Source organism: Erinaceus europaeus, chromosome 4 (genome assembly GCF_950295315.1).
Source record: "Erinaceus europaeus chromosome 4, mEriEur2.1, whole genome shotgun sequence".
Lineage (NCBI taxonomy): Eukaryota > Metazoa > Chordata > Mammalia > Eulipotyphla > Erinaceidae > Erinaceus > Erinaceus europaeus.
This window is the reverse complement of record NC_080165.1, coordinates 128,857,043-128,884,920: the sequence shown is the minus strand read 5'-3', so window position 1 is coordinate 128,884,920 and position 27,878 is coordinate 128,857,043. Positions and strand designations below refer to the sequence as shown.

Sequence of the window (27,878 nt, the reverse complement as noted above, 5' to 3'; positions counted from 1 at the left end):
ATACTTCAAGTATTTATTTGGCATCAACATGAATAATTACAGGTGGTTATAACCAGAAAAGTATTATTGTTTAAGTTAAAAAATATTCATATTTACAATGATAGCTAAAGTATTACTTAGTCTTCTTATTGACTATAATTTTACAGCCATGTTTTATTAACGATTATAATAAATATCTTATTTCAATTACTAAAGTAATTTCAAAATCTAAAGCTGGAATTTGAACACAGTAAACATTTATTTATTGTACAATGAAACAAGCAATAATACACAGTAGAAGGCATTTGCTATTGGAGAGGTATTTCTGTAATTCACAACAGAAATACATTGAGGAAGGATTCAGATAATGTTATTTATGTCAATTCTTCTGATAAATGTCTATGTTTGTACTTATAAGCTTGATATGAAATAAACTTCAACTATAATTTTTTTCAGAAATTTCTTCATGAAATTTAAGAATATTGAGCCCAAACTTTATTCATTTACCATCTGAAGAAAATTTCCAATTTAAAATCACCAGGGTAATGAGAATCTTGGTTATTAAATTTTATAACTGTATATGAATATTGATCACATACTAAAATCCATAATCCCAAAGATTGAATATTAAGAACCTGCCACACATCTAGAAAAATAAAAAAGAATTATCAATCTTAAGTCTGAGTTTTTAAGCATTTGAATTACTGAGGATTATTTCTACACTTTTCTTTTGGATAAAAAACAGTTCAGCATATCACTTCAGCTATCTTACTATAATGCAAAGTAATACATATTTAAAGCAAAGAGGTTAGTATGCTCACAATCAAAACTCCACAGAATATTTTGCATGTGATAAACACTACTTCTGCCATTACTAAGTGATTCCTGCAAATATGTGTCTCCTATCTGACACAAAAAGTGATGACTATTTCTTTGAAATATAAATAACCTGCTTTAACATTATTCCTCAAATCTATGCTGACTTGTTTTCTTCTAATGCAGATACTTCCTAAGAAAAATCTAAAGTTTCAAATAATGTATGCTGCCTTTAATAAAGAATAACTTAATGGTAGTACTTAAATGATAGACTTACTTTTCTGTTTCCTTGTGGAAGACACATCTTCAGCTACCTCTAGTAGATACAAAAACATGAAAGTAAGCAACTTGTACATCCATAGCCATTATGCAAATATATATGGGACTTAAAATGTCTGAACTGGAACATAATATGAATGAGATGGGGATTCTAGCCAGCTTTAATATACTCTAGAGTTTTACTCATATTGTGTCTAACTTTTGCCTTAAAATTTAACAGACAGGGGTCAGGTGATGGTGCACTTGGTTGAGCACACATGTTACAATGACCAAGGACCCAGGTTTGAACCTCCACTTCCCACCTGCAGAGGGAAAGCTTTGCAAGCAATGAAGCAGTATTGCAGGTGTCTCTTTGTCTCTTTCCCTAGTGCTGTGGTCTCTGTCATTATTTCTGTCTTTCTCATCTTAAATGAAGTCAGTCTAGAAGCAGCAGAATATTCACTAGCATAGGCCAGCATCACAATAAACAGTGCATCTTGGAACTACTTATAAACAAGACAATGTCCAACTACTGTCAGACTTACATAATCATGCATACTTACATGTCAAATAATATTTAAATGACCATTCAAAACTAAGCCTTCTATCTAAGCACTGCCTAGAAAAAGCCGAGAACTTGATCAAGAAGTATTAAATAAATCAGAAAACTGAGAAATGTTACACATGTACAAACTACTATATTTTACTGTCAACTGTAAACCATTAATCCCTCAATAAAGGAAAAAAGAAAAGAAGTATTAAATGAAACATTACAACCTATACAGAAGATTCCTAAATGAGACAAAGAGAAAGAGCTCACCTTTAGCTTTCACTGAAGCTGGTAAATCTCTAGTATCTTTTCCTAGAGAGTGAAGAAAGAACCAGTCAGTTTGTGGGTTGTTTTCTAGACTTTGCAAACAGCTACATTTGTCTTTTGTTTTTTTTTAAAGTTACAGGACTTATAAGCTACTTTCAGTATCTCTCTGAATGAGAATTTTCTGACAAATAAAGTAACTTTTCAGGCTTGAAGACAGGGTGGGAAGAGACTAAAGAGTGAACCGCAACTCTGGTCAGCTGCAAAGTCTGGCTAGATCAAGGAGAGTCTCCTGTACCTTTCCAGCTGCCAATCAAGGCCCTCACCCTCTTGCTCCTAAATTTCCTTTCTAAAACCATCACCTTTGAAATTTAGAAATCAGAAGTAAACAGGGGTTCCGAAAGAAGATATACTGCTGCATACCCTATTAGCAGATTGATTTGACTGTTGCCTTTGGAGTTGCAAAGGTAATAAAAAGACATTAACAGCTGAAATAATGTTCATATAAACAATAGCTGTTAAGGTACATTATGCAAATCCCATAGTCTTTGTCCATTCCACTCACAAGGACATAGTGAGGAAAGTAGAAGAAATTTTAAGACAGAGACAACTGTAAAAAAACAAAACAAAACCAAAAAACATTTGAATATTCTTTAAATTCTACATTAACATTTCAGAACTTGTTATGATCTTTAAAAGGGTCAGTTTTGTATTATTTATTCAGATTTTGCATGCCAGCTGCTCATTAATGAATAGAAAAGAAGCAAATAGGTTAGTATGCAAATTTTCTGTAATAGGATAGGAATGTGACTTTAGTAAGAGATACTATTATGCAAAAGAACAAGATGGGGACGCAAACAAATTGCTAGCAGTTTGTTTTTACTATGAGTAATTAATGTTCTAAACTGATTAGTTTTGGTGAAATGTAACTCAGTTACTAACTGGATTAAATAACCTTAGTTTTAAACTGCCTGATCAGCAGCTGTAAAGAAAAGAGTGGTATTAATGTTTACTTGATAGTATTTATTTATTTATTTATTCCCTTTTGTTGCACTTGTGTTATCATTGTTGTGGTTATTATTGTTGTTTTTGATGGCACTGTTGGATAGGACTGAGAGAGAGAGGAAGGGAAGACAGAGAGGGGGAGAGAAAGACAGACACTTTCAGACCTGTTTCACTGCCTATGAAGTGACCCCCTGCAGGTGGGGAGCCAGAGGCTCGAGCACATATCCTTACGCTGGTCTTTGTGCTTTGTGCCACCTGTGCTTATCCTGCTGTGCTACTGCCTGACTCCCTACTTGGTATTTTGTTTTTTTTAAAATAATTTTTAAATTTTTTTTTTAATATTTATTTTACTTATTCCCTTTGTTGCCCTTGTTTTATTGTTGTAGTTATTATTGTTGTTGTCATTGTTGGATAGGACAGAGAGAAATGGAGAGAGGAGGGGAAGACAGAGAGGAGGAGAGAAAGATAGACACCTTTAGACCTGCTTCACCGCCTGTGAAGCGACTCCTCTTGCAGGTGGGGAGCCGGGGTTCGAACCGGGATCCTTATGCCAGTCCTTGTGCTTTGCGCCACCTGCGCTTAACCCGCTGCACTACAGCCCGACTCCCCCTACTTGGTATTTTGAAGTAACTTAATACATCCATTTTTAAACCATGTTAGTTACTAGATCAATCAAATAGGTATATTTTAATATCAGAAATTTGCTAATGTCTGTGGAGGATTTCTACACAATTTTAAAAATGCAGGTTGTTAGACAGTAGGAAGATAATTTTTATCTTTATTTTATTTTACTTTTTCTCTCTAGGGTTATCTCTGGGGCTCAATGCCTGCACTACGAATCCTCTGCTCCTGCTGCAATTTTTTTTCAATTTTTTTTTTTTAATAGTACAGAGAGAAATTGAGAGGGGAGTGGAAAACAGAGAATAGACACATGCAGACCTGCTTCACCATGTGGGAAGCTAGCCCCCTGGAGGTTGAGAGCCGGGGGTTTGAACCAGATCCTTGAACAGGTCTTTGAGCTTCTTACTATGTGTGCTTAAGCCAGTGCGCCACCACCCAGACCCTAGGATTTTTATCTTTATAAAAGATTTGAAACTGAGAGCTGGGCAGTAGCTCAAAGGGTTGAGTGCACGTGGCATGAAGGGCAAGGCTTAAGGATCTCTGTTGGAGCCCCTGTCGCCCCACCTGTAGGGGAGTGGGTTTACAGGCGGTGAAACAGGTCTGCAGATGTCTTTCTCTCCCTCTCTCTGTCTTCCCTTTCTCTCTCCATTTTTCTCTGTCCTATCTAGGAACGACGGCATCAATAATAACTACAACAATAATAAAAAACAAGGGCAACATAAAAGAAAATAAATAAATATAAAAAAATAAAAAAACATTTAAAATTATGATAATGGTTCTTTTCATCCATCATGATGAAGAAGTACATATATTAGCAAACTAAAACCTTAGCTTCCTATCTTTCCCAAATTCTCTATCCTGCCCCATCAAAATCAGCTGCAAATGATTAAAAATCATAAAAGCTAGAAAGAACAGAGTCATGTGTCTTTTAGGCTCACCAGAAGGGGAAGAAAGGATTCAGAAAGTAAACTGTAAACCCTGAACAGTTGCTATAGAGATGCAATCTCTGTGTAAATGACTTAACAGCAACAGAAATTTGCTAAACTAGAAATAATTTACTGTGATTGTCTGTTCAGAATGCAAAAAAAGAATAGCAACAGCAAACTTATAATCCATTTACTCATAACTTGCCCATTGATCAATGACTTGGAATAAACAAATACTTATCTTTGAAAAACAACAGTAACTACCACAAAAGAATTATAAACATGTATGAAGGAAACTTTAAAGAGTGACTTGCTGGTTTGGATGGAACAATCAGGAAATATTTTATGGATTTTGTCTAATTTGAAGTGAACCCTCTAATATAGAAGGGATTACGACTAAAGGAGGTAGCAATTTTAAAATGAAAGCAACTATATGAAGAAACACTAGGTACAACAAACAGATGTTCAAGAGCTTGGAGAATGTTGAGGAGAGCTGAAGACTCACATCTATAAATGCTGGAGAAGAGAGTCAGGCAGTAGCACACTTAGTTGACCATGCTAATGTGCACAAGGATCCAGGTTTAAGCCTCTGGCCCTCGTGTGGAAGGAGGAATTCTTCATGAGCAGTGAAGCTGTTCTATACCTTTCTCTTTTACCCCTCCTCCCCTCTCAATTTCTTTTTGTCTTATGAATTAAATTAAAGTAAAATGAGAGAGAGAGAGAGAGAGAGAGAATGGAATGACTACTGGGAGTAGTGAATTATCAGTGAGTCCAGCAATTACCCTGGTGGAGAAACAAGAAAAAACCAACAAAACTGTCAAAAAGAAGAATAATTGCTTTGAATAATATGTTTAATAGTTCTTATATGTCAAAATTGAAAACAATAAAATTCAGTTGTCCTACAAAGTGAAGATCATCTTTTTTTTTTTTTTTTTGCCTTCAAGGTTATTGCTGGGGCTTGGTGCCTACACCAAATCCACTGCTCCTGGAGCCCATTTTTCCCCTTTTGGTTGCCTTTGTTGTTTATCATTGTTGTTATTATTATATCGTTGTTGTATCATTGTTGTTGGATAAGACAGAGAGGAATTGAAAGAGGAGGGGAAGACAGAGAGGGGAGAGAAAGACAGACACCTGCAGACCAGCTTCACTGCTTGTGAAGCAACCCCACTGCAGGTGGGGAGACAGAGGCTCAAACCGGCATCCTTAAGTCTGTTCCTTGAGCTTTGCACCATGTGCACTTAACCCACTGTGCTACTGCCTGTCTTCCCCCCCCCCAAAGGGAAGATTATCTTCAGATTTACTTGTAATTATTTTACTTAATGTATATTATTGTTTGGTTTTATATTATTATTGCTATTATTATTTTTTTTCTCATAACACTGCTCAGCTCTCATTTATGGTGATGCAGGGGACTGAAACTGACACATCAGAGCTCGGCTGTAAGTGGGGACTAGAAATTTGAACCAACTGCAAGTTGAAGTATTTGGAAAGACTTAAAAGGTCAAGCGGATTCTCCAGAGAAAACAGATCTACCTTCCCTGGCTCAGAAACATAAGCAGAACAATGCAAGCTAAAAGCAAGGACAAAGACATAAAACTACTCTTCACAGTGGGAACCACAGAAAGTTTAGCTGTATTTCCACTTCATTGTATACATTTTATGAAAATATTACATACAGAAGCAGTCATTTACCAACTAAATTATGCTAATTTAGCATTAAAAACAAGTCTTCAAGGAAATTAAAATATACAGTGAATTTTCAGTTTTGGGAAAATGGGGTCAGATATCAATATCTCTTTCCTTTCACTATGTTTAAATTATCCTTTCTAAATATGGGTAACTAGAACAGATTTAACACCCTTGGGTATATGTAAATTAATTTTAAAATTTTGTTCACAATGCTTTTTTAATATTTATTTATTTGAATTGTTAGAACAGATAAAAAATGAGAAGGGAAGGGGCGATAGAGAGGGAAAGAGAAGGAGAGATATCTGCAGCACTGTTTCACTGTTCCTGAAGCGTCTCCTCTGCTGGTGGGGTACAGGAGCTTGAACTTGAGTCTCTGCGCATGGTGACATGTGCACTGCCCAGCCTCTAGAATGTTTCTCAAAGGTGGCTGGAACTTCTGTATATCTTTTTATATAAAGGGTATAATTCATAACATATCAATATATTTCCTTTTGTGTCCTATGTAATTAACAATATAAAAATGCCAAAATTGAAAACACTAAAATGCAGTTGTCCTACAAAGTAAAGGTTATTATCTTCAGTTTTTCTTGTAGTTATTTTCTTTGAGATATACCGTCATTATTTGGGTTTTATATTATTTTTTATCAGAACAATGCTCAGCTCCCATTCATGGTGGTGCAGAGGATTGAACCTGCGATTTTGGAGCTCTTCTGATGAGATCGGGTGTCTTCAGGATGGTATGGCCATAGACATTGGATCCCTTCTGTAAGTGGAGACTGGGGACTTGAACCAAAGTCCTTGCCCACTGTAACATGGTCACTTAACCAGGTGTGGCACTACCTGGTGCCAGTTTTCCATAATTGTAAAGATAAATTTTCATGTGTAATGTCCAATGTGCTTTGCATAATCTTAGCAAACATGAGAAATAAATAAAACTACCTAAATAATGCATGTGCATGGACCAGTAGTAACTATATGTTTATGTATTGTAGTCTATTCTGATTTGTGCAGAGTTTCAATAGATAATCAGATAAGCCTCTGGGATCCTTAGGCACACACAGTCAGACAAACAAGTTAAATTAGGACGGATTTTTTGCATCCTTTCTAGATCCTTTCATTGTCTAATTCACCCCACCACTTTGTGTCTTTAGAACTAAGAAAAACTTCAAATTATTTTCTAAGTTGGTCTGATGAATTATGTACAGGTAGTCTGGTACAAATATATTCTATAAGTTTATCTTTTCAGGACCTTCTAAGACTCTATGGTAGTTCAAAACAATAGTCAAAGCTAACATAATTTTATGTTTCAGGAATAAAAGACTCCTTCTAGGTAAGCTGTTTAAAATTACTATGAGGTTTAAATAAAATTAAATGCTACGCTGAGCACTAGCTACAGAATGCTTGAAACTAGCCCCCGGGAGTATAATAAAGTATGCAGAGACAGCTCATATATGGGATTTGCACATGCTGAAGCCAAGGGTGATCTATCAACACATGCAATTTTTTTCTCAGTGTCTGTTCTGTCACTCTAAGGATAAGACACAACTGTCCAGAGGGCAGTGTCAGAACAATTTAACATCACTGATAAATGAAGGAGGCCACGTTGCTAGCACCCAAAGTGTAATAATGAACAGTGAGTGACAAACATGTCTGTCAGTCTGCCTTATACACACTTTTTCAGGAATGCCACAATAGGGATGATCAGGAGAGGCGAGCATAACAGCTGGTACCTATCTGACATATTTTCGGTAAGGAACATCTGTAACCTATATAATGTTACGATGATACTGAAAGAAAAAAAACTGAAGAGGGTGGAGTGGGAGAAGGACAAGAAGAGGCATTAGCCCAAAGCAGTTGTTCCATAATTTTTATATATTTATTTATTTATTTATTTGCAGAACACTTCATGTTCTAGGCTTTAAACATATCTTCGAAGACTCAAATCCAACAGCAAAGAAAACAAAATTAGTGGGATTATAGCAAATGAAAAAGCTTCTACAGCAAAAGGTACAACCATCAAACCAAAGCAAAAGATACCCTACAGTATGGATGAAGATCCTTATACAAGATTCTTAAAATAAAGGTCTAATAACCAAAGTACATAAATAACTCAGTAAGCTTAAAATAGTAATAATAACTGCATTAGTAAGTGGTGAGAAACAGACATGATGGGCCTAGGCCTCTAACAGATCCTTCTCTCCACTGTCACTGGTTATCTGTCTCCATCAGGGACAACATAATGGACTCCTTTCTGGGCCCCTATAGGACCTTACCCTCAATGTAGATCAACAGTGGTAGGGACAGCCTCATTCTCTGAAGGGAGGTTGGGTAACATAATCTACCACTCAAAGAAGATGGGCCCTGAAATAAGTGCAGCCTAGACTGTTCCTGGCCATGACCACAGAATGTGAGCTCAGACCTACAGGGATGCAGAGGCTACATAAATGCCTGCACTGAATATGGGTCATGATGTGGACTATACAATTCTATATAAAATAAATGTTATATCTATATAAAATAAATGTTATAAATGTTGCTGTCTGATATTTTTTATCTCAATCATGTTATGAACTTTTTTTGTAGTATGAGAATTTGTTTTCTGGCATGCCTATAATATTTTATTGAATGTTAGAGGTCTAGGTCCATTACATCTATGTGGGAATCCCCGGATCATCCCTGACCCCTGGATGATGGAGTGGCCTAGTAGTGACCAAAAGGGCTATCATTAAAATATGCCGGCATACATATTGTGATGCAAATATAATTAAACTTTTAGCTCACTATACACTATACACCTCAAGATAACTTAAAAATAATTCACCTCTAACACCAAAAATAAGTACTAGCAATTAAGACTATTTTGTCTGCATAAAAAATAATATGATGGGGCCAGGCAGTGGCACACGTGTTTAAGCACTCACAGTAAAGTGTGCAAGAATCCAGGTTCAAGCCCCTAGTCCCCACTTAACAGAGGGAATGCTTCACAAGTTGTGAAGCAAGGCTGCAGTTGTCTCTCTATCTCTCTCCTTCTCTGTTTATCTATTCCTCTGTTTTCAATTTTTCTCAATAAAAATAAAATATTTTTAAAAAGAAATGTGACATGAGTATGGTGAATACAGGGTATTCAGCTAAAGCTCATGGCAATACCTTATTCTGAATAACTAAATATGGGAATAAAGAAGAAAAAGTCTTCTTTTAAAACTCTTCCTGGGGCAGGGGTAGATAGTATAATGGTTATGCGAAAAGACTCTCATGCCTGAAGCTCCAAAGTCCTAGGTTTAATCGCTCACACTACCATAAACCAGAACTGATCAGTGATCTGGTTAAAAGAAAGAAAGAAAGAAAAAAAAAAAAAACCTCTTTTTTTTTATACAGAGTTCTTTTTTTAAATATTTATTTTATTTATTTATTCCCTTTTGTTGCCCTTGTTGTTTTATTGTTGTAGTTATTATTGTTGTCGTTGTTGAATAGGACATAGAGAAATGGAGAGAGGAGGGGAAGACAGAGAGGAGGAGAGAAAGATAGACACCTGCAGACCTTCACCGCTTGTGAAGCGACTCCTCTGCAGGTGGGGAGCCGGGGTTCGAACCGGGATCCTTATGCCAGTCCTTGTGCTTTGTGCCACCTGCGCTTAACCCGCTGCGCTACAGCCCGACTCCCAAAAAAACCTCTTTCTTATGGGTAAAAAATCTTTCTTGTTAATCCAATAAGTATATTTATTTAACAATTAGGGACTTTGTACGTTTCTCAAATAACTACACTGAAAAAAACAGTGATTATCATATAAAATTGGAAATTCTAGTGAGAAAAACCAATATTTGGCAAGCAACATTACAATGCATCTTCAGAGTTTCACCAACAACAGCCTAGAAGCATAGAACACATAGAAGCATACTTGCTTGCATCCATATATATTTTTTGCTTTTGCATTCCTACATACCCAGTTATTATTATTCTTATGTCTTCTTTTAATTAATAGTCATTGTACACATGAATTAAAGTTTACTTACAAAAGATAGAGACACACTTTGTCTCAAAATACTTTTGCTTCAGGTATTTGGATCATTCTTTTAAAAATTACCTTTTTCTTCCTTTGGATGCTTTGATTTCTCTTTTTCTGTTGGAAAAATGAAAATTTAAAGTCACATGTCACATTTATTCGTATGATTTCTAAAATCTAGAATTCAAGGTTTTCGTTTTTTTTTTTTTTTTTAATTGCTACCAGGGTTAACTCTGGGACTCAGAGCCTACTAGATGATTTCAGCACTCCTGGCATCCATTGCTTCTCATTCCCCCCCCCTCCTTTTCTTGACAGTACAAAGAGAAAAAAAGAGGGAGGGGAAAACAGGAGAGAGAGAGAGAGAGAGAGAGAGAGAGAGAGAGAGAGACCTGAAGCACTGTTTCACTGCTTATAAAGCTTCCCCACTACCACGTGAGTATGGTAACATGCACTTTACTCAGTGCTGTCACTACCCAGCACCCTAAGATCTAAATTGTTATCCCATTTATATATCCAATAATAATGTGATACCTACACCTTTTTCATGGATGACACTGCAATGAACTGAAATGCTGGTTGCTTAAAAATAGATGTTCCTATTTTTATGAATTGTTTTTAAGCAATAAAATTTGTAAAATCTTTTTTTTAACTTGAAATATTTATTTATTCTTAATGAGACAGAGGGAGGGAAGAAGGGAAGGAGAGAGAGACAGAGAGAGAGAGAATAGAATAGAGTACTTCCTAGCTCTGGCTTATAGTGATGCATAGTATTTAACCTGGGACCTCAGAGTGAGGGTATAAAAGTATGATCAAAAAGGTCCACAGGCATATAAAAAAGTGCCCCAAGTCACTAGTTATCACAGAAGTGCACATAAAGACAACAATGAAATATCACTGCATCCCTGTGAAAATGTCATACATCAGAAAATATAGGAACAACAAATGCCGGAGATGTTGTGGGGACAAATGAATGGTCCAGCACTGCTGGTGGAAATGTAAATTGGTCCAACCCCTGTAGAGAGCATTCAGGAGAACTCTCAGGAGGCTAGAAGTGGACCTATCCTATGACCTTGCAATTCCTCTCCTGGGGATATATCCTAAGGAGCCCAATACACCCATTCAAAAAGATATGTATATATATATATATACATATATATATACATACATATGTATATACATACATATATATGTGTATGTATATATACATATATATACATATACATATGTATATATATACATATATACATACATATATATACATATATATACATATATACATATATATACATATATATACATATATATACATATATATATATATATATATATATATATATATATATATATATGTTCATAGCAACACAATTTGCAATAGCCAAAACCTGGAAACAACCTGGGTGTTCAACAACAGATGAATGGCTGGGAAAGTAGTGGTCTATGTACACAATGGAGTGCTACTCAGCTACTAAATATGGTGAATTCACCTTCTTTAACTCATCTTGGATGGAGCTTGAAGGAATCATGGAAAGTGAGATAAGCCAGAAAGAGAAGGATGAGTATGTGATGATGTCACTCATGGGTAGAAGTTGAGAAACAGGAACAGAATGGGGTAATACAAAGAAGAACTTGGACTGGGTTTAGTGTACTGCACCAAAGTAAAGGACTGGGCTGGGGTGCTTGGGAGGGAGTCAGGTCCTGGTGCATCATGGTTGTATTGGAACTAGGGTTCTAGGTGGGATGGAGGGAGGTTAGAGTGTTTTGTAGAATCTGAGAAATTTTAGACATTTGCAACATGTACTGTTGGTTGTAAACCATTAATACCCCCAATTAAAAAAATAAAATAAATTGAAAAGAACGTTTATTTCTATGCCATCTTCACTATTTCTTTGGCCCTAGTATTCCCTATTTTATTGCTGTTTTGTTATACATTGATGCACCTATTTCAAAGTGTAATCTTTACCTTTACGTTCCTTTTCATATTTCTCAATTTTCTTTTTCTCTAAAGGGAAAATGACAAAAAGATAACAAAACATTATTTTCTTATTTAATTTTGAAATAGACACGTAGAGATGAGACTTAACCCCATAAATGGAGCACACTGATTTTTAAGATCTGCAAGTCAAGTTTCTCTCATTCATAAAAACATATATACTAAAAGAAAGAACATACGTATTTGCTTACTCTCAGTCACTTCGATGGCAAGTCCTTTTCACTTTTTCTAACAGCATTGAAGTAATACTAAAGTAAGCAATTTGTTAGTAAGCTAATTACTAACAGGGAATGAGTCTATATTTTCTTCCACTATTTATAGGAAATGATAATTTGACTGTTGCTATGCTGCTATGATACTTAACAAGTAAACTAACAGATAAGAATGATACATGAATCATTTACTGTATCCAAGAGAAATGTGCCATCAAAAACAGATTTAGGAGAAAATAGTCTTCAACTATATTTTTCAGAGATTGAGAAAATAAACCAATATTTAATGAGTAGCAACAAGCATAATGCATGGATGTTGCATTAATTTAATTTAATTAAAGCACACTTAAAGGGACAACAGAGTTTTCTGAGTTAGGGAACCTGGACTATGAATGATTAGTGTATTTTTCCAAATGTTATATGGCTAGAGACTCAAATTTACATATTTTCTGTTTTTAAAATCATTTTTAAAATATTTATTTATTTATTGACTTTTGTTGCCCTTTTTTGTTGTAGTTATTGTTGTTGATATTGATATCATTGTTGTTGGATAGGATAGATAGAGGAGGGCAAGACAGAGAGGGGGAGAGAAAGATAGACACCTGCAGACCTGCTTCACCGCCTGTGAAGTGACTCCCCTGCAGGTGGGGAGCTGGGGCTCTAACCTGGATCCTTATGCCGGTCCTTGCGCTTCGCGCCACGAGCACTTAGTTGCGCTACCGCCCGACTCCCAAATTTCCATATTTTCTAGATCATTACCTCTTTTAGAAAAGCATATAATTACCTGATCCTGTGACTTCTAGAGCAGCTTCTTTAGAAAAAACATTAATAGAAAAAAAGAAAGAAAAAGTTTAGATTTAAGTAGCAGACAGTTGAACTTTACTGCAGATTTTTTCCATTAATTTCAATAGCATTGAAAATATACATATATAAGTATTCAAAATGGAAAAAAGCACACAATAATAATTACTATGTCTGAAAAGTATAGTTAGAGAAATATTTTGAAAATATGACTACTGTATAAACTAATATAAAAAGAACATGTCTATTCAAACTTTAAGACTCTTCAGATACAATAGAATAGATTCCAAGACCTTTCGTTAATTTTCTAATGCAAGTCTTTTATATTACAAATATCTATCATATAAAATTCAATGTTATATTTACATATGCATGCACACATTCATTCATTATATGTCAACTCCATTCACATGATACTGTATTAGATACCATTGAATGGGTGTATAGAAATAAGAGAGTTCAATTTGAAAAGATACAAAATATGATCAGTTTTTATTTCTGCTTTTTAAAAATATTTATAATCTAATAATATTAATATATATATATATGGCATGATAAGTTTTTAAAAAGTCCCTTTATCTACAAATCAGGTATATGGTATGTTCAAGTGTCAGTGTCACATACATTTTTGGGATCTCTTCAATTGGTTGTAATATTTTATAGTAATGAAGATGTGAAATAAACAAAATAGTATTTGCATACTATTACATACCATTTAGTGATATAAATACTATCATAATTATGATGACATTATATATTAGTATTATATTTTTTGACTAGCAAACATTTTAGTACCTACAAATTATTTGAAATATTACAAGCTGAATAAACTAGAAATTTTATTCAATCCAGAAACAATATTTGATATGCTAACATAAACACTGAATCTATTCAGAAGAAAACCGTATTATCATTTGTAAAGAATCTTTGATAAAATTCTTAGAGAATCAATTAGCGCTTAGTTTTTCTGATTTTTTAGAAACAGTATGCTTATATACTCCAGTTAAATGCAAATATTTTAATTCAGTTTAATATCTTGGTCTGATTTTGATAATATGATGTTATATGTACGTAATATATGTAAAAACAATTTCATTTCTGTAAAGTTGTATAAAAATTTAAGTTTTAAAAATGTTTATAGAAATTTTTGGAACATTATATGAAATGTCAGATAAAACAAAGTTGATTCAGAAATTGTGAAAATGACTAAGCTGTTGTGTTAAAACTTTAAAAATAGGCATTATGTGCTCTGAAAGTTTTCTATTTAATTATATTTTATTTTAATGAAAGCGAGATACAGAGAGAAAGATTCAGAGTGACCAGAGTACTGCTCAGCTCTGGTTTATGGTGGTGTGGGCTGTTAAACCTGGTAATTGGAAGCCTCAGACATGAAAGTCTTTTTATATAACCATTATGTTACCCTCCCCTGCCCTGAAGTTTTCTTAACTCAGCAATTACATGCAGAGAAATCTTCATATTGTTCCTATTCCATGCATCCTAACATAGAAATGAAAATGTAAGGGAAAGATTGTCAGAGTTCTTTTTGACAATTTTGATCATGGTAAATGTGTGAGTTACTTAGATATGATAACAAAAAAGCATTTTATAGACATGACATCACAATTCCTAGTATGTGTCTTAATATATATATATATATATATAATATATATATATTATATATATATATATAATAGGTACCCAATACATACTTATTTCAGGGATGAATGAATACAGTACATTTACGTGGATTTTTTTTTTAACCAGAGCACTGGTCAGCTATGGTTTATGGTGGTGCAGGGGATTGAATCTGGGACACTGGAGCATCAGGCATGAGAATCTCTTCACATAACCATTATGCTATCTACCCCTGCCCTGGGCTGATTTTAAAATATAGAGGCAGAGAGACAGTGTAGAGAGGGAAAGCACCATAGCATAGAAACTTCCCCAATGTAGTGTGGATTGAACTTGAACCCGGGTGGAGCATATGAAAAAGCAGGAATCTTCCCAGCTGAGTTATCTTGCTGGCCCTACATTTAATATTTTTCATTACTTAAAATCATGTATGTAGGTAACAGTATTGTTGGTAATATATTCATAGTCTAATTATTAATAGTCTAATGTACTTGTACTATATATACAATTTAAGTAGCAATTTATTTTTTAAAACAATCTATTTATTTAAATAGAGAAAAACTGAGAGTGGGAGAGGAGATAGAGAGGGAGAGAGAGAGGCACCTGAAGCACTGTGTTACTGGTTGTGAAGCTTCTTTCCTGTGGATGCCGGCCAGAGGCTTGAACCTGAGCTCTCATGAATGGTAACATACCATCACCTGGCTCCTTAAGCAGCAAATTCTTATAGCAGATATTTATTTATTTATTTATTTATTCCCTTTTGTTGCCCTCGTTGTAGTTATTATTGTTGTTGTTGTTGGATAGGACAGAGAGAAATGGAGAGGAGGGAAAGACAGAGAGGGGGAGAGAAAGATAGACACCTGCAGACCTGCTTCACCGCCTGTGAAGCGACTCCCCTGCACGTGGGGAGCTGGGGGCTGGAACCCAGATCTTTATGCTGGTGCTTGTGCTTTGCACCCTGTGTGCTCAACCTGCTGTGGCACCTCCCAATTCCCAAGCAGCAAGTTCCTAATCTTTAAAATGCTCCACTTGTAGTTTGGATTTGTTGGAGAAAAAAGAGTAGTAATTTTCTATGTATAGGTTAAATATTAACCCTTCATATTTTGTTTTGTTGCTCAGATCGAATTAAAAATAGGCAAAACTTTATTAAAATGAGCAATAGGCTGTGATTTTTGTGTAAAATTTAAGGTATGTTTCCCATGAGTTCTCAGTAGAAAATGCTGGAGAGCTTCAAAGTATAGATTCAGCTTGGTCTCTTTATCCATATAAAATATCATTTTTGATTTGCAGCAATATGAACATATAGAATCTAAATCTCTTAGTGCTTATAAAGGACACAGATGCAATTTCTACCCCTATTCAGTAAGAATACTTGTGGCTATCAGTGAACACTAACTCAACCTTTTCAATATTTTTTAGAGTCTAGAAACTCAATTTATAAAATTCCAAGTATAAGTGAGTAGTAGGCTTATAGATGAAGTAGGTAATAAAGTCATATGTCTATTTGTATATGGATATTTGAACACATACATTACTGCTGGAATGACACTTTAAGAAGTAGTAGTTATATTTTTAGATATTTTGACAACAGGATTTGGTGGAACAGGGAAAAGACAGAATTATATGATTCAGTTAGCTGTTTATATGAGTTAGTGTTTGAGCTGTGCCACATATTACGTATTTAAAAAATCTGAATAATGTTTTTAAAGAGCAGGTAAATAGTGTACAAAAAGTAATGCAGACAAATATCAGTTTTAAATTCATGATTAGTTTTTAGCAATTTATATAGACTCTAATAGTTTATTTTTACAACATACCAATAGCAGATCTACTTCATCAACATGATAGATATTTGTATTAACAAAAATGAATTACTGACTTTTTGAAAGATCTGAAGAAGTGGACACAAATATTATTTCACTAATACTGTAGTATAACATCATGTTCAATGATTCCTACACATTGACTATAACATTTAGCAAGAATACTTAATTATCCACAATGCTGCCATTCTCATGCCATAGAAACTAGATTTTAGAGCAGATCAAATACTACCAAGAAATGTCATTAAAAATCCTTTATTTGTGATGTTTACTTTTCAAACTTAATTAAAAATAACAGTGAGTTAAGACAAAACATAAAACCCAAAGGTTAAAATACCTGTTCTTATAGATGGAGATTCTTTTTCCTGATCAGCTTTTTCTAGAGAAAGAAAAGGAAAATTCAGTGGAATTCTATGCTGTGAAGGAGAGAGAGAGGGGAGCAAGAATTTCTTCTCTATATATTTGCAGGCAATCCATAATTTACATAGGAGTCACGTCCCTAAAGTATTTGTATGTAACTTAGAATACTGAAAGCACATTGCCATAGAATCATAATATAAACAAGACTGGGTTTATTCTCAGAACATCCAGTAATAAAGTAAGAAGATTCTATCCCTCCTGCGTCATATGGTATGAGAAAAAAATCAGATTATAGCAAAGATGAGAACAGTAAAATGGCCTCCTACCCCACTCCATTAAAGATTGAGTCATTCCTTGAGGATATTAAAAAAAAAATCACCTTGAATGAGAGCATTTTATAAGCTCTCATTAAACTCACTATCTTCATCTCTTTCTCTTCTTGGAGCTGGATACTAGGTTTTTTTTTTCTTTTTTTCAGAAAAATTAACCCAGGGGGATAGATGGTGGTGCATCTGGTAAAGCACACAATACAATGTGTAAGTACTCAGGTTTGGGTTCAAATCCCTGGTCCCCACCTGTAGGGGAAAAGCTTCACAAGTGATGAAGCAGGGCTGTAGGTGTCTCTCATTCTCTTTTTCCTATTTCTCCCTTCCCTGTTAATTCTTTCTATATCTACTCAATAAATGAAAAAGAAGTAAATAAAATAAAAATTTTAAGAGGAAAATTTAACCTAGACCTTCCCAATTCCAAAAATGGTCACAGTTTATATTTATATCCTCCTGGACCACCACTCTTTCCAGACCCAGTCATAGTTCTTACAGATTAATCTTAGCTATGTCTTGGATATGGCAGGCTATGGTGATGTAATTAACATATATCCAAGCTCTCTAAAGAGTATTTGAATTAAAAGATGTTTTTAGGAGAGCTTCCTTTTCAACAAAAGTGCAATTCCAAATGAAGTTATCTAGGGTAAGATATTTTAAATGAGATTAAGAAAATTTGGATACCTCTGCCAAATGTTAGTTCATTCTAACTGTCTTCAAGGTTAGATCTGCTGAGCCGTTATTAATTTGTCTTTTTACTCCCCTCACTCCTGAATTTAGCAATTTCCAAACTCACCACCATTTTCTACCAACGTCATGTTGTAGCAGTGTAGATGGGAGGGTGTGGGAAACATTTTTTAACAACTTTAAGTTGAATCTTTATCATTTAGAGATTGACAGCATTTTGGAATGAAATTCTACATATGAAATTTGTACAAGATATTAGTATCAAATAAGCATGCAGAATAAAACAAAATTGAGAATATTCAAGCTATTGAGCTCATAATAAAAGTGTTAGAAAAGTACAATAAATTACAGCAACTTCAATAGTTCTAAATGCATTTTTAAAATGCATATAGTGGGTTGGGGTTAGATAGCATAATGGTTATGTGAAGAGACTCTCATGCCTGATGCTCCAAAGTCTCAGGTTCAATCCCCCACACCACTATAAGCCAGATCTGAGCAGTGCTCTGGTAAAAAATAAATAAATAAATAAAAATTAAAAAATGCATGTAGTGGCTCCTACCATGTAAATGTGTTCTCATTAGGCTGCAAATGTTTGTGCCAGTTATGATTTCCTAACTTGTCTCAACACATTTATCTTTGGAACTTGTCAGTACATTTTTTTTCATGCAGGAACCAAGAATATTTGATCAATAGCCAATAATTCCTTGACTTAAACTTCGGCTTCACATAGGATCAATATCACAATTCTGATTCAAGTTTGAATGTATTTTAGCACCAGTGAAATAAGAGATGCTTGTTCATGCTTTCTTGATCTGTTGTCAGTTTTTAAATCCTCTACAATTATAATCTCTGTAACATCCTTGAAACATAAAATGAGTGACCTTTGAGGTTCACATTTATAAGAAAATGTCTTATTAATAAACATAGCATTTTAAATAACTTTATGGGTTTCTAAATACTGACCCATTTATAGAAAGAATAATTCTGTGTAAAAGACAATTGTAGTTCATAACATCAAAAACTACATTTGATTTTCTTTCTTATTGATTAATTATTAATAATGTTTAAATAGAGTACATCTATCCTAATTTCCTAATGTTATTTTCAGCCTGCATGAATTCATTCTCTTAATAGTAATAATTGTGTTACAGTGTCCAAAGTATTTATGTGTAATTATTGTGAGCTATTAATTAGCATATAAGAATGCTAAATCAAAGCCAAAACAATAGCATTAATGCTTCAGCTATATAGGTATTTTGTCCTTAGGTGCACTAAAAAATAACAATTAAAAAGCAAATTGTTAAAGTTGAAATGCTCAACCAATTCTTTTCTGATTTTATTTATTTTGTCTCTTACTTGCTTGTTTTGACTTGACTGTGAAGAAAGAAAATGACATATTGGTCAGTACAAACCTTGAAAACACAACTCTTTATCACTTGAACTTATTCATTTTTAATTTTACTTTCTTTTATCTTAATCTAGTCTCTCTTAATGCTCTTATATCACTCTTAGAAATCATACTGATCATACTGCCTATGGAAAACTCAAATACAAACTAATCTTTGTGCTGGAGACATAAATATAATGTGTTGGTTAATTCATAGTTCCCAAATGCACATATAATTTAATGAAACAGTCAGGGGAGAAACATTTAACATTTTATGGTAGAAATTAGAGTAGGGGTAATCCAAATTAAGTATTTAGACAATGACTGGAATTGAGTATACTGATCACATAGATAATGTGAAAATGGCCTTAACGAGATTCTTTTCTTTCTCATGTAATGATAGTCTGTGATGTCAAAAACTAAACAGTTATTTCCTGAGCACTATCATACTGTCATCAGAAATATATACTTAAATTTTACACAACAATTTCAGTTATTCTTCTTGGGAATTATTTTTTTGGTAAGAGAAGGAACTCAAAATTCCACCCAGAGGAAATTTTTATCTTGAAATTAAATGCAAGACATTTAGTAGTTCAAAATCTCAATTGAAGGGAGTCAGGAGGTAGTGCAGCCAGTTAAGCACAGGTGGAGCAAAGTGCAAGGACTAGCGTAAGGATCCTGATTCGAGCCCTGGCCCCCCCAACTGCAGGAGAGTCTCAGTGAAGCAAGTCTGCAGGTGTCTATCTTTCTCTACCCCTGTCTTCCTCTCCAATCTCCATTTCTCTCTGTCCTATCCAACAACAATAACAATAATAACTACAACAATAAAACAAGGGCAACAAAAAAGGGGAATAAATAAATAAAATTTTAAATTGAGAAGACCAAGTTTTGTTAACAGGAACAAACTCCAGAAGTGTAAGAATATGTATATTCCTTTAGTTTTCTCCTTAAATGAAATAATGAGGATGGGCTGTTTTTCTTTGATAACATGTATTCTGTTGATCATTCTCTAGGGCTGATTTTAAAAGTTGTATAGCCTCTGCATCCCTGTAGGTCTGAGCTCGCATTCTGTGGTCATGGCTAGGAACATTCCAGGCTGCACTAATTTCAGGACTCATCTTCCTCGGGTGGTAGAGTATGTTGCCCAACCTCCCTTTGGAGAATGTGCCTGTCCCTACCATCATTGATCCACATTGAGTGCAAGGTCCTTTAAGGGCCTACAAAGGGGTCCATTATGTTGTTCCTGATGGAGATGACCAACTATAGAGGCTCCTGTGTTGACTATGGCCCCAGATCAAATAGATGGAGTTTACAGTTAACAATATTTATATGCTTTCCCTGTATTTAGGAGCTAGCTACACTCTTCCCTGATCCAGCTTTCTGATGCTTTTTCCAACTATGACACCATCTCCCCAGACAATACCTTGGGTCCACCTGCATATTTGATGTCAGGCTCAGGCAAAAACTAGTAAAGTCATGGGCCCCCTGGAATATACCTAAAGTAGACTTAGTAGCTTTTTCCAAAAAGACCCCCAAATCTTCATCTGCAAAATTCTTGCATTTAGGTTCATTGTTTGTCAACAATTGTTCTGCATTATATCTTAACTCTTTTAAATTTTTTAAAAATATTTATTTATTCCCTTTTGTTGCCCTTTTTTATTGCTGTAGTTGTTATTGATGTTGTTGTTGGATAGGACAGAGAGAAATGGAGAGAGGAGGGGAAGACAGAGAGGGGAAGAGAAAGATAGACACCTGCAGACCTGCTTCACCACTTGTGAAGCAACTCCACTGTAGGTGGGGAGCCGGAGGCTCGAACCAGGATCCTTAAGATGGTCCTTGTACTTTGTGTAACCTGTGCTTAGCCCGTTGTGCTACCGCTGGACTCCCTATATCTTAACTCTTTTACATCCACCAGATTCCACATGCTACCATGATGCCAACTTGACTTTCCTACTTTCCTAGGCTGAGGACCCCACCGATATGTTCTCAAGCCCCGCCACACAGGACCCCAGCCCCACTAGGGAAAGAGAGAGACAGGCTGGGAATTTGGATAGACCAGCCAAAGCCCATGTTCAGTGGGGAAGCAACTGCAGAAGTCAGAATCCCATGTTTAAACAGCAAGCAATTACAGAAGCCTTACACCTTCTGTACCCCATAAGGATCCCGGGTCCGTACTCCCAGAGAGATAAAGAATAGAAAAGCTTTCAAGGGAGGATGGTATACAGAGTTCTAGTTGTGTGGAATTGTACCCCTCTTATCCTGTGTTCTTGTCAATATTGCCACTTTATAAATAAAATTTTTTTAAAAAGTTGTATAGCCACATGACTGCCTGTCAAACTCTAATAAAAGGAAATCATTCTATCTAATAGTAGACCGCTTTAGATATTTATGATTATAAAAGTCTGACAAAATGTGGTTTGAGCATAAAATTAAACACCTCTAGTTACATGGTAACAAATACACTGTATGCAAGCGTAGCTCAGTTGAACTTCAGAAAACAGTAATGCAGTCTAACTTTCCACTGTTAATTTTTTATCAATTACATATTTGTAGTCATTTTTAAGAATTGAGGTTAGCATTCATGAAACAACAATAACAAAAGCCCACACATTTTAGTGAAAATGAGTGTGTATCAACGTAAGATAATGCAGGTACACAGAGGGAAATGCGACATATCTTATTTACCTGCTTTTTCTGTTATGGTAGCTTTTACTTGCTTGGCAACTTTTTCTTCTATGAAATGGAAAATACATTCGTGTGAGTAAAAAATTTAAATAAACCCGTAAAAGACAGGGCCATGTTTCAACATTGAAACCATCTATTCATTTGAAATAACTAAGATAAATTTATCATTTAATTCTCAGGACAACTGGGTGGAGCGATAGCATAAGGGCTATGCAAAAAAACCTTCACACGTGAGGTTCTAAAGTACCAGGTTCCATCCCTTGTATTACTATTAATCAGAGATGTTCAGTGTTCTGATAAAAAAAAAAAACAAAGTAACAAAGGAGAGGGAGGAGGGGCGTGGGGAGAAGGAGGACGAGAAAGAAATGATGTTTTCCTTTTTCTGGGATTTATTACTGTAAGATGTTCATATTTGAAAGAACCTATCTGACTTGCATATTTTTTGAATTGCAAATTTTCTCAGGTTGTCGTGCTCCAAGGGGAGTAAAGCAAAGCGAAAAAAAGGAAAAACAAAAAGTAGAGCTTGTTCCCTAGAGTATTGGAAGAAACAGCTAAGTCAGATGAGAAAGGACGGCTTACTTTGCAGTTACTATCTACTAAGTCAAATTCTCAGAGAAACATTATTCTGAAGATGGATATAATTGTAGGTTTTCCAGAAGCATGATGGCTTCATATATGGATCATCTCAGGTAACTTTATATTTAAGTCTAGTATCTTCATTGTGCTAAAAACAAGAGCATTGAGCCACAGCTTATACTGTAAATACCACCTGCAAAAGATACCTGGTTTACCATGAGAAACTATCTTTTCCAGTTTCAGGACAGGTTGTTCTGGAAATAATAGAAAGAAAGAAATTTTAGGCATTTATACATTTTATAAATAATGTAGTGAATTTTCTCTGTGACTTAGAGCAGTGATTTAAATGGGAAACTAATAGATTTAAACAAATATAGGGTCAAACTATTGCTGTCAGTGTTAGTTTACTTGAACAATAAGAGCTTTGGTTACATACAATAATATACTGAGAAGTCTTATTGGTGCTTCAGTGCTCTTAATTTCAAATGAATAGATGATGTATAGAAGAAATACCAAACTATAGGTTGCGAATACGTATTATTGAAAAATTTCAACATTTTTCCATTAAGCAGCAAGGGAAATTTTTCATTGAGCAGAAACAGCAATCTCTTGTTTGAGGCCAGATTTTATTTTTCAGCATATCATATGCTGGAGTGATATTCTGGTCTGTCTTCTCTTCCACATTAAATAAATATATATAAATGGAAAATATATGAATGTTCTTATTTTAAAAATCCTCTCTGGGGATTACAGATGAAATTTAAAAGCATACGCAGGGTCAGGAAGATAGCACAGCAGCTTACAAAATAGACTCATCAGAGGTCCCAGGCTGGGTTCTTAACACCATTATAAACCAGAGCAGAGCAGTACTCTGATCAAAATCAAAACAAATAAAAAATAGTCAATAATATTAGGTCAATGATATTAGGAATATAATATAATATAGCATATATTACATAGTGTTATAATAATATAATTATAATATTATAATGATATAATAGTAGGTCAATAATAAATATTGTATTGGCTGGGGAGATAGTACATCCAGAGTTTGGCAATGGTCTGTTAAACAAAAATAATAACAATAACAATAATAATAATGATGATGTAATTGTTAGTCTTGGGATTACTAATGGTTTAAATAAAATGTAGATTGTTAGCTTTCATATTTCTTAACTTGAAACAGTTATCTATCAATTTAATTTACAGAAATGTTTTCACAGGTATTAAGTATAAGTAATAATTATGTTTGCATTTATATATATATTAAAATTAAAATTATATTCTTTAGCTCATGGTATATATGTAATCGTTTTTCTATTCCTTCAAATTTCAATGCTGTATAATTTTGTATTTTTCTACTCTTCTGTATTATTAGAAGAGAACTACAAAATAAGAATTGTACTTTTTTTTTTTTAAGATCCCCAAGAAAAAAATGTGTCCTAAAATCTGCTGAGGCTCACTTAGCCATATTTCTGATGCTTTTACTTATGGGTTATCTGTTCTCATCTAATTAGTATTATAAGATAATAATAAGAAGAAACAATGGAACTGAGAAAACAGTGAGGATCTGAGGGACTCTAAACTTCCTGTGGGTGGAAAGTCTCTTTCAGTCCAAAATAAAGGCATTTTAAAATTCTATTTGTTTAAAAATAAAAATGTCTTTACCTTGTTTTACTTCCTTTTTAGCTTGTGGCTCTGAAAGGAGAACAAAAGGTAAGAATTTTTAAATTATTCATACAAGTCTTAGATTACATTATTTTATTTTTCAAAATTTAAAGGCAAGATTGTATTAAAATTTTTTCAATGTTATTGATAATTTGTTAATGCTAGACTATAAAACACATAATTAGAACCATGCTGTGTACTTGCTCTGGTTAAGTGGTTGCTATAACTATTGATTTCACCATGAATTTTCTACATATTCTTAAGATGATCATTATAGTCAATCTAACAGACTAAAAATATTAGAAGTGAGGTCATGTCTGTATAATATAAATATCCACATCTGTGTGGCAATGGGACTGGGTAATATATAGAGGCTTGAAGATTTTTGCAGTGCTTGATATGAAAGATACATAATTTGTACTAAATACTGACACTAAGGGCAATTCTATTATAGACTTAGTAAGAACTGAGGTGAGCAATAGAGGAGCTTTGTCATCTTAAAGAATACACACTAAAAACAACATTTTTCTAGAAACAGGAATGCTAAATAGCTTCTGGTGATATCATAAAATCTGAGCAAATACTACTGAATATTGGAAGAAAGATGGTCTTTATTATAAAGTGACTGAGAATTTTGCATAATTGTGATCTATTGTAAGAATAGTAGAATTTATTTTTTTAAAAAAAGGTTGTGAGTATTGGGATAATCTTATGGAGTTTCCTTTATAGATGATTCTTTTTTTCTCTTCAGGATCCTGCCTTAGCTTTTGATTTTTACTATTTTAATTATAACATACCTCAGAGATTTCATTTACTTGGGAGTCTTTGCACTTCTTGGATATGAGTGTCTTTATTTTTGATACATTTGGTTAATTCTCAAGTAGGATTTCAAATCAGAGTTCATTTCTTTTCTCTTTCTCTTCTCCTGGGATACATGCATGTCACAAGTCTAACCATGCACTCGGCACAGGCATCACATGGAAGTGCCATGGTAGCAGAGGGGTGGGGTTAGGGGTGGGAAGGCATATTCTTTTCACTCTATCTTTATTTATATCTATCTGAATAAAAAAAATGACCTGGGAGCAGTGAAATGTACATGCATAAGGCCTTGTCTCTGAAAAAAAAGTCAATCAAGGTTAAAAGTTGGCATACTGCTTGTATTGCAATAAAATAATAAAAAATGTTTAGTAATATATTCATTATAAATGTAGAATATGTAACTTTCTTTTTTCTATTTCACTTAGGATTTTATTGTTATTAATTTATAAGATAAAACTTATCGACAAGACCACAGGATTAGAGGGGTTCAGTTCCACACAATTTCCACCACCAGAGTTCTGTGTCCCACCCACTCCCTTGAAAGTTTCCCTGTTCCTTATTCCTCCGGGAGCATGGGCCCAGGGTCATTATGCGGTGCAGGTAAATGTAACTTTCTGTACAAATACACATACCTGGTTTCTCTTCTTTTTTTGGTTGTGTCTCTAAATATAAAGGCAAATAGATATCAGTTAGCTGGATTTACATAAAGACATTTATTTCTGTAATCATGCATATGTATTTTGCATACCATTCATTTTAAAACCTATAATATTGGTTTTTGTTTATCATTACAGCAAATTAATACAAACAGAAAAGTAAGGTTTCCTCATCATCATTGATAAGAATTATCTTGAGAAAAAAATGGAAAAATAAACAAAAAAATTAATGCTAAGTTAGCAAACAGCTGGTTTATAACTCCAGTTTATAAAGAATGAAGGAATATTTTAGTACAGAACTTGCCAAAAATACACTTCATATAATCACTAATTATTTACACAGAATAGTTAAGTCTTTTATTTTGAATACAATATCTGACAATAAAATAAAACAAGAAGAAACATGTGTTTTAACATTTGTTTTTTTAAAATTTATTTTAGCATGCATGTAACATACGTGGAGGCTTAGGCTTGACTTCTTTGCCTAGAAGAAAAATTTAAACATATCAGACAGTCCTTTTCTACAGTAATGTGTCAAAACTGTACTGTAAACTAAAGCCACCAATAAAGTGATTTGTGAAAACATACTAAAGGCTGAGTAACTCAATGTTCCTTGAATAGATACTGAATCTGACAGAATATTATGTACTTAAATATAAAAAAACACATTAGATTCAGCTGTCATTTATTGAAATTCTGCAGTATTCATAACTTAATGCCCATGCCAAGTTATTTTTATAATAAAGCTTTTAGCTTAATTTTACTGCTTTACTAAAACAATTTACTCAAAATCTTCTATGCGATGTTACCTTTTTAATCTGACATTAAGAAAGAAAATATATTTTATTTAGGGAAAATACTTGTGACTCTTCATTATCCAAAATAAAAAATTCAAGACGTTTTTTTAACCATTTCTATTAGCATTATCTATGTTTTATCTGCATAATAGCTGAAAATTTGTGCTGCAGAGTTGGGAACTCTTGATGACTGAAAATATTATAGGTTTTTTATTACATGTTGGATTCTTAGTTCAATGGGTAACAAGATTTCTGTAACAAAATGTATATATTTTGGGTTTGAGGAACATAGATTCATTGCAACTATATCTTGAAAACAATACAATAATATGTAAATGAATTTTAATGACGATGTTCTAATAAAACGTTAAGAAAATAGTAGTTAATCTGTAGGTTCCCACAGACTGGCTACTGATTTATGTACACATCATCACTCTTGATTTTTTATTTTTAATTGTTTTCTGTTAGCATTTAGTTGAACTTTTAAGAATGCATCTTTACTTTCTTTTTTTCTATGTCTTTACTCTCATTTCAATATTTATTCCCTACAGCATAATTTCATTGCCACATTTTATTAACAATTATGGGATGCATTGGATCGACCTTCCCGTGGTGCATCCCTTGAGTACCCATTCATTGGGGAAACTGACAATCCTTCCTAGCCGACTGAATCCACATGGATCCCAGTCACTTTCAAAGCCATTAACTGGCTACGGAAGAAGGGCAAACGCTAGAAGAAGAAGATTAACAATTATTTCACATTATCAGTTCCTCCTATTTACTAAAAATAATAGCTATATCCAACTATTTTTATCATTCACTCCATCTTTCCCTGTTCACTGACGTTTTGGAAGGGGGGATATGTCATTCATCTTAATTGTATAGATATTAGCATTGTACTCATTATTTTCAAAATTATTTCTTCTACTAGTTAAGATAAAATATCAGGGACCTGATTAATTTTCACAACTGAAATCAATAATAATAGGCATGACATATAGCATGAGACTTTCAAAATACTGGATATCAAACAACAAAGGATAGCAATCCCTAAGTCATGGGAAACAAAATGTCCTATGATTTTCGTAGCTTAATACCTATATAGTGTCACAAATCTTAATTCAAATAAAACCGAGTTGATGTGATGATGTGAGTGTTCAGAAAGTCCAAAACAGCTAGAGATCACAGCTCAGAGAAATGTAGACAGGTAAAGACAGTTCTAGATATCTGTTGGAGACTTTTAAGTTTACAGATGATCACAGAACAATATATAAGGAAACTACTTGATCCCAGGGAAAGAATAGGACTGCCATTACTTATGGTAAGCATTGTATTTATAATATTGCTTACTGCA

At 34.0% G+C, this 27,878-nt stretch overlaps 1 protein-coding gene across 1 annotated transcript in view; it reads right to left on the bottom strand.

The window, feature by feature from the left end:
• The window catches only part of LOC132538149 (triadin-like), a 91,568-nt gene that overhangs the window by 5,145 nt on the left and 58,545 nt on the right, over nt 1–27,878 (bottom strand). Inside the window, exons 6-17 of the mRNA XM_060190516.1 lie at nt 26,185–26,211; nt 25,704–25,733; nt 24,253–24,282; nt 22,791–22,838; nt 22,009–22,056; nt 19,293–19,310; nt 16,904–16,945; nt 13,095–13,121; nt 12,069–12,107; nt 10,190–10,225; nt 1,874–1,915; nt 1,073–1,111 (exon numbers count right to left, since the gene is read on the bottom strand). Of these exons, the coding sequence (XP_060046499.1) occupies nt 1,073–1,111; nt 1,874–1,915; nt 10,190–10,225; nt 12,069–12,107; nt 13,095–13,121; nt 16,904–16,945; nt 19,293–19,310; nt 22,009–22,056; nt 22,791–22,838; nt 24,253–24,282; nt 25,704–25,733; nt 26,185–26,211 (426 nt within the window). The remainder of the gene's footprint in view (nt 1–1,072; nt 1,112–1,873; nt 1,916–10,189; nt 10,226–12,068; nt 12,108–13,094; nt 13,122–16,903; nt 16,946–19,292; nt 19,311–22,008; nt 22,057–22,790; nt 22,839–24,252; nt 24,283–25,703; nt 25,734–26,184; nt 26,212–27,878) is intronic.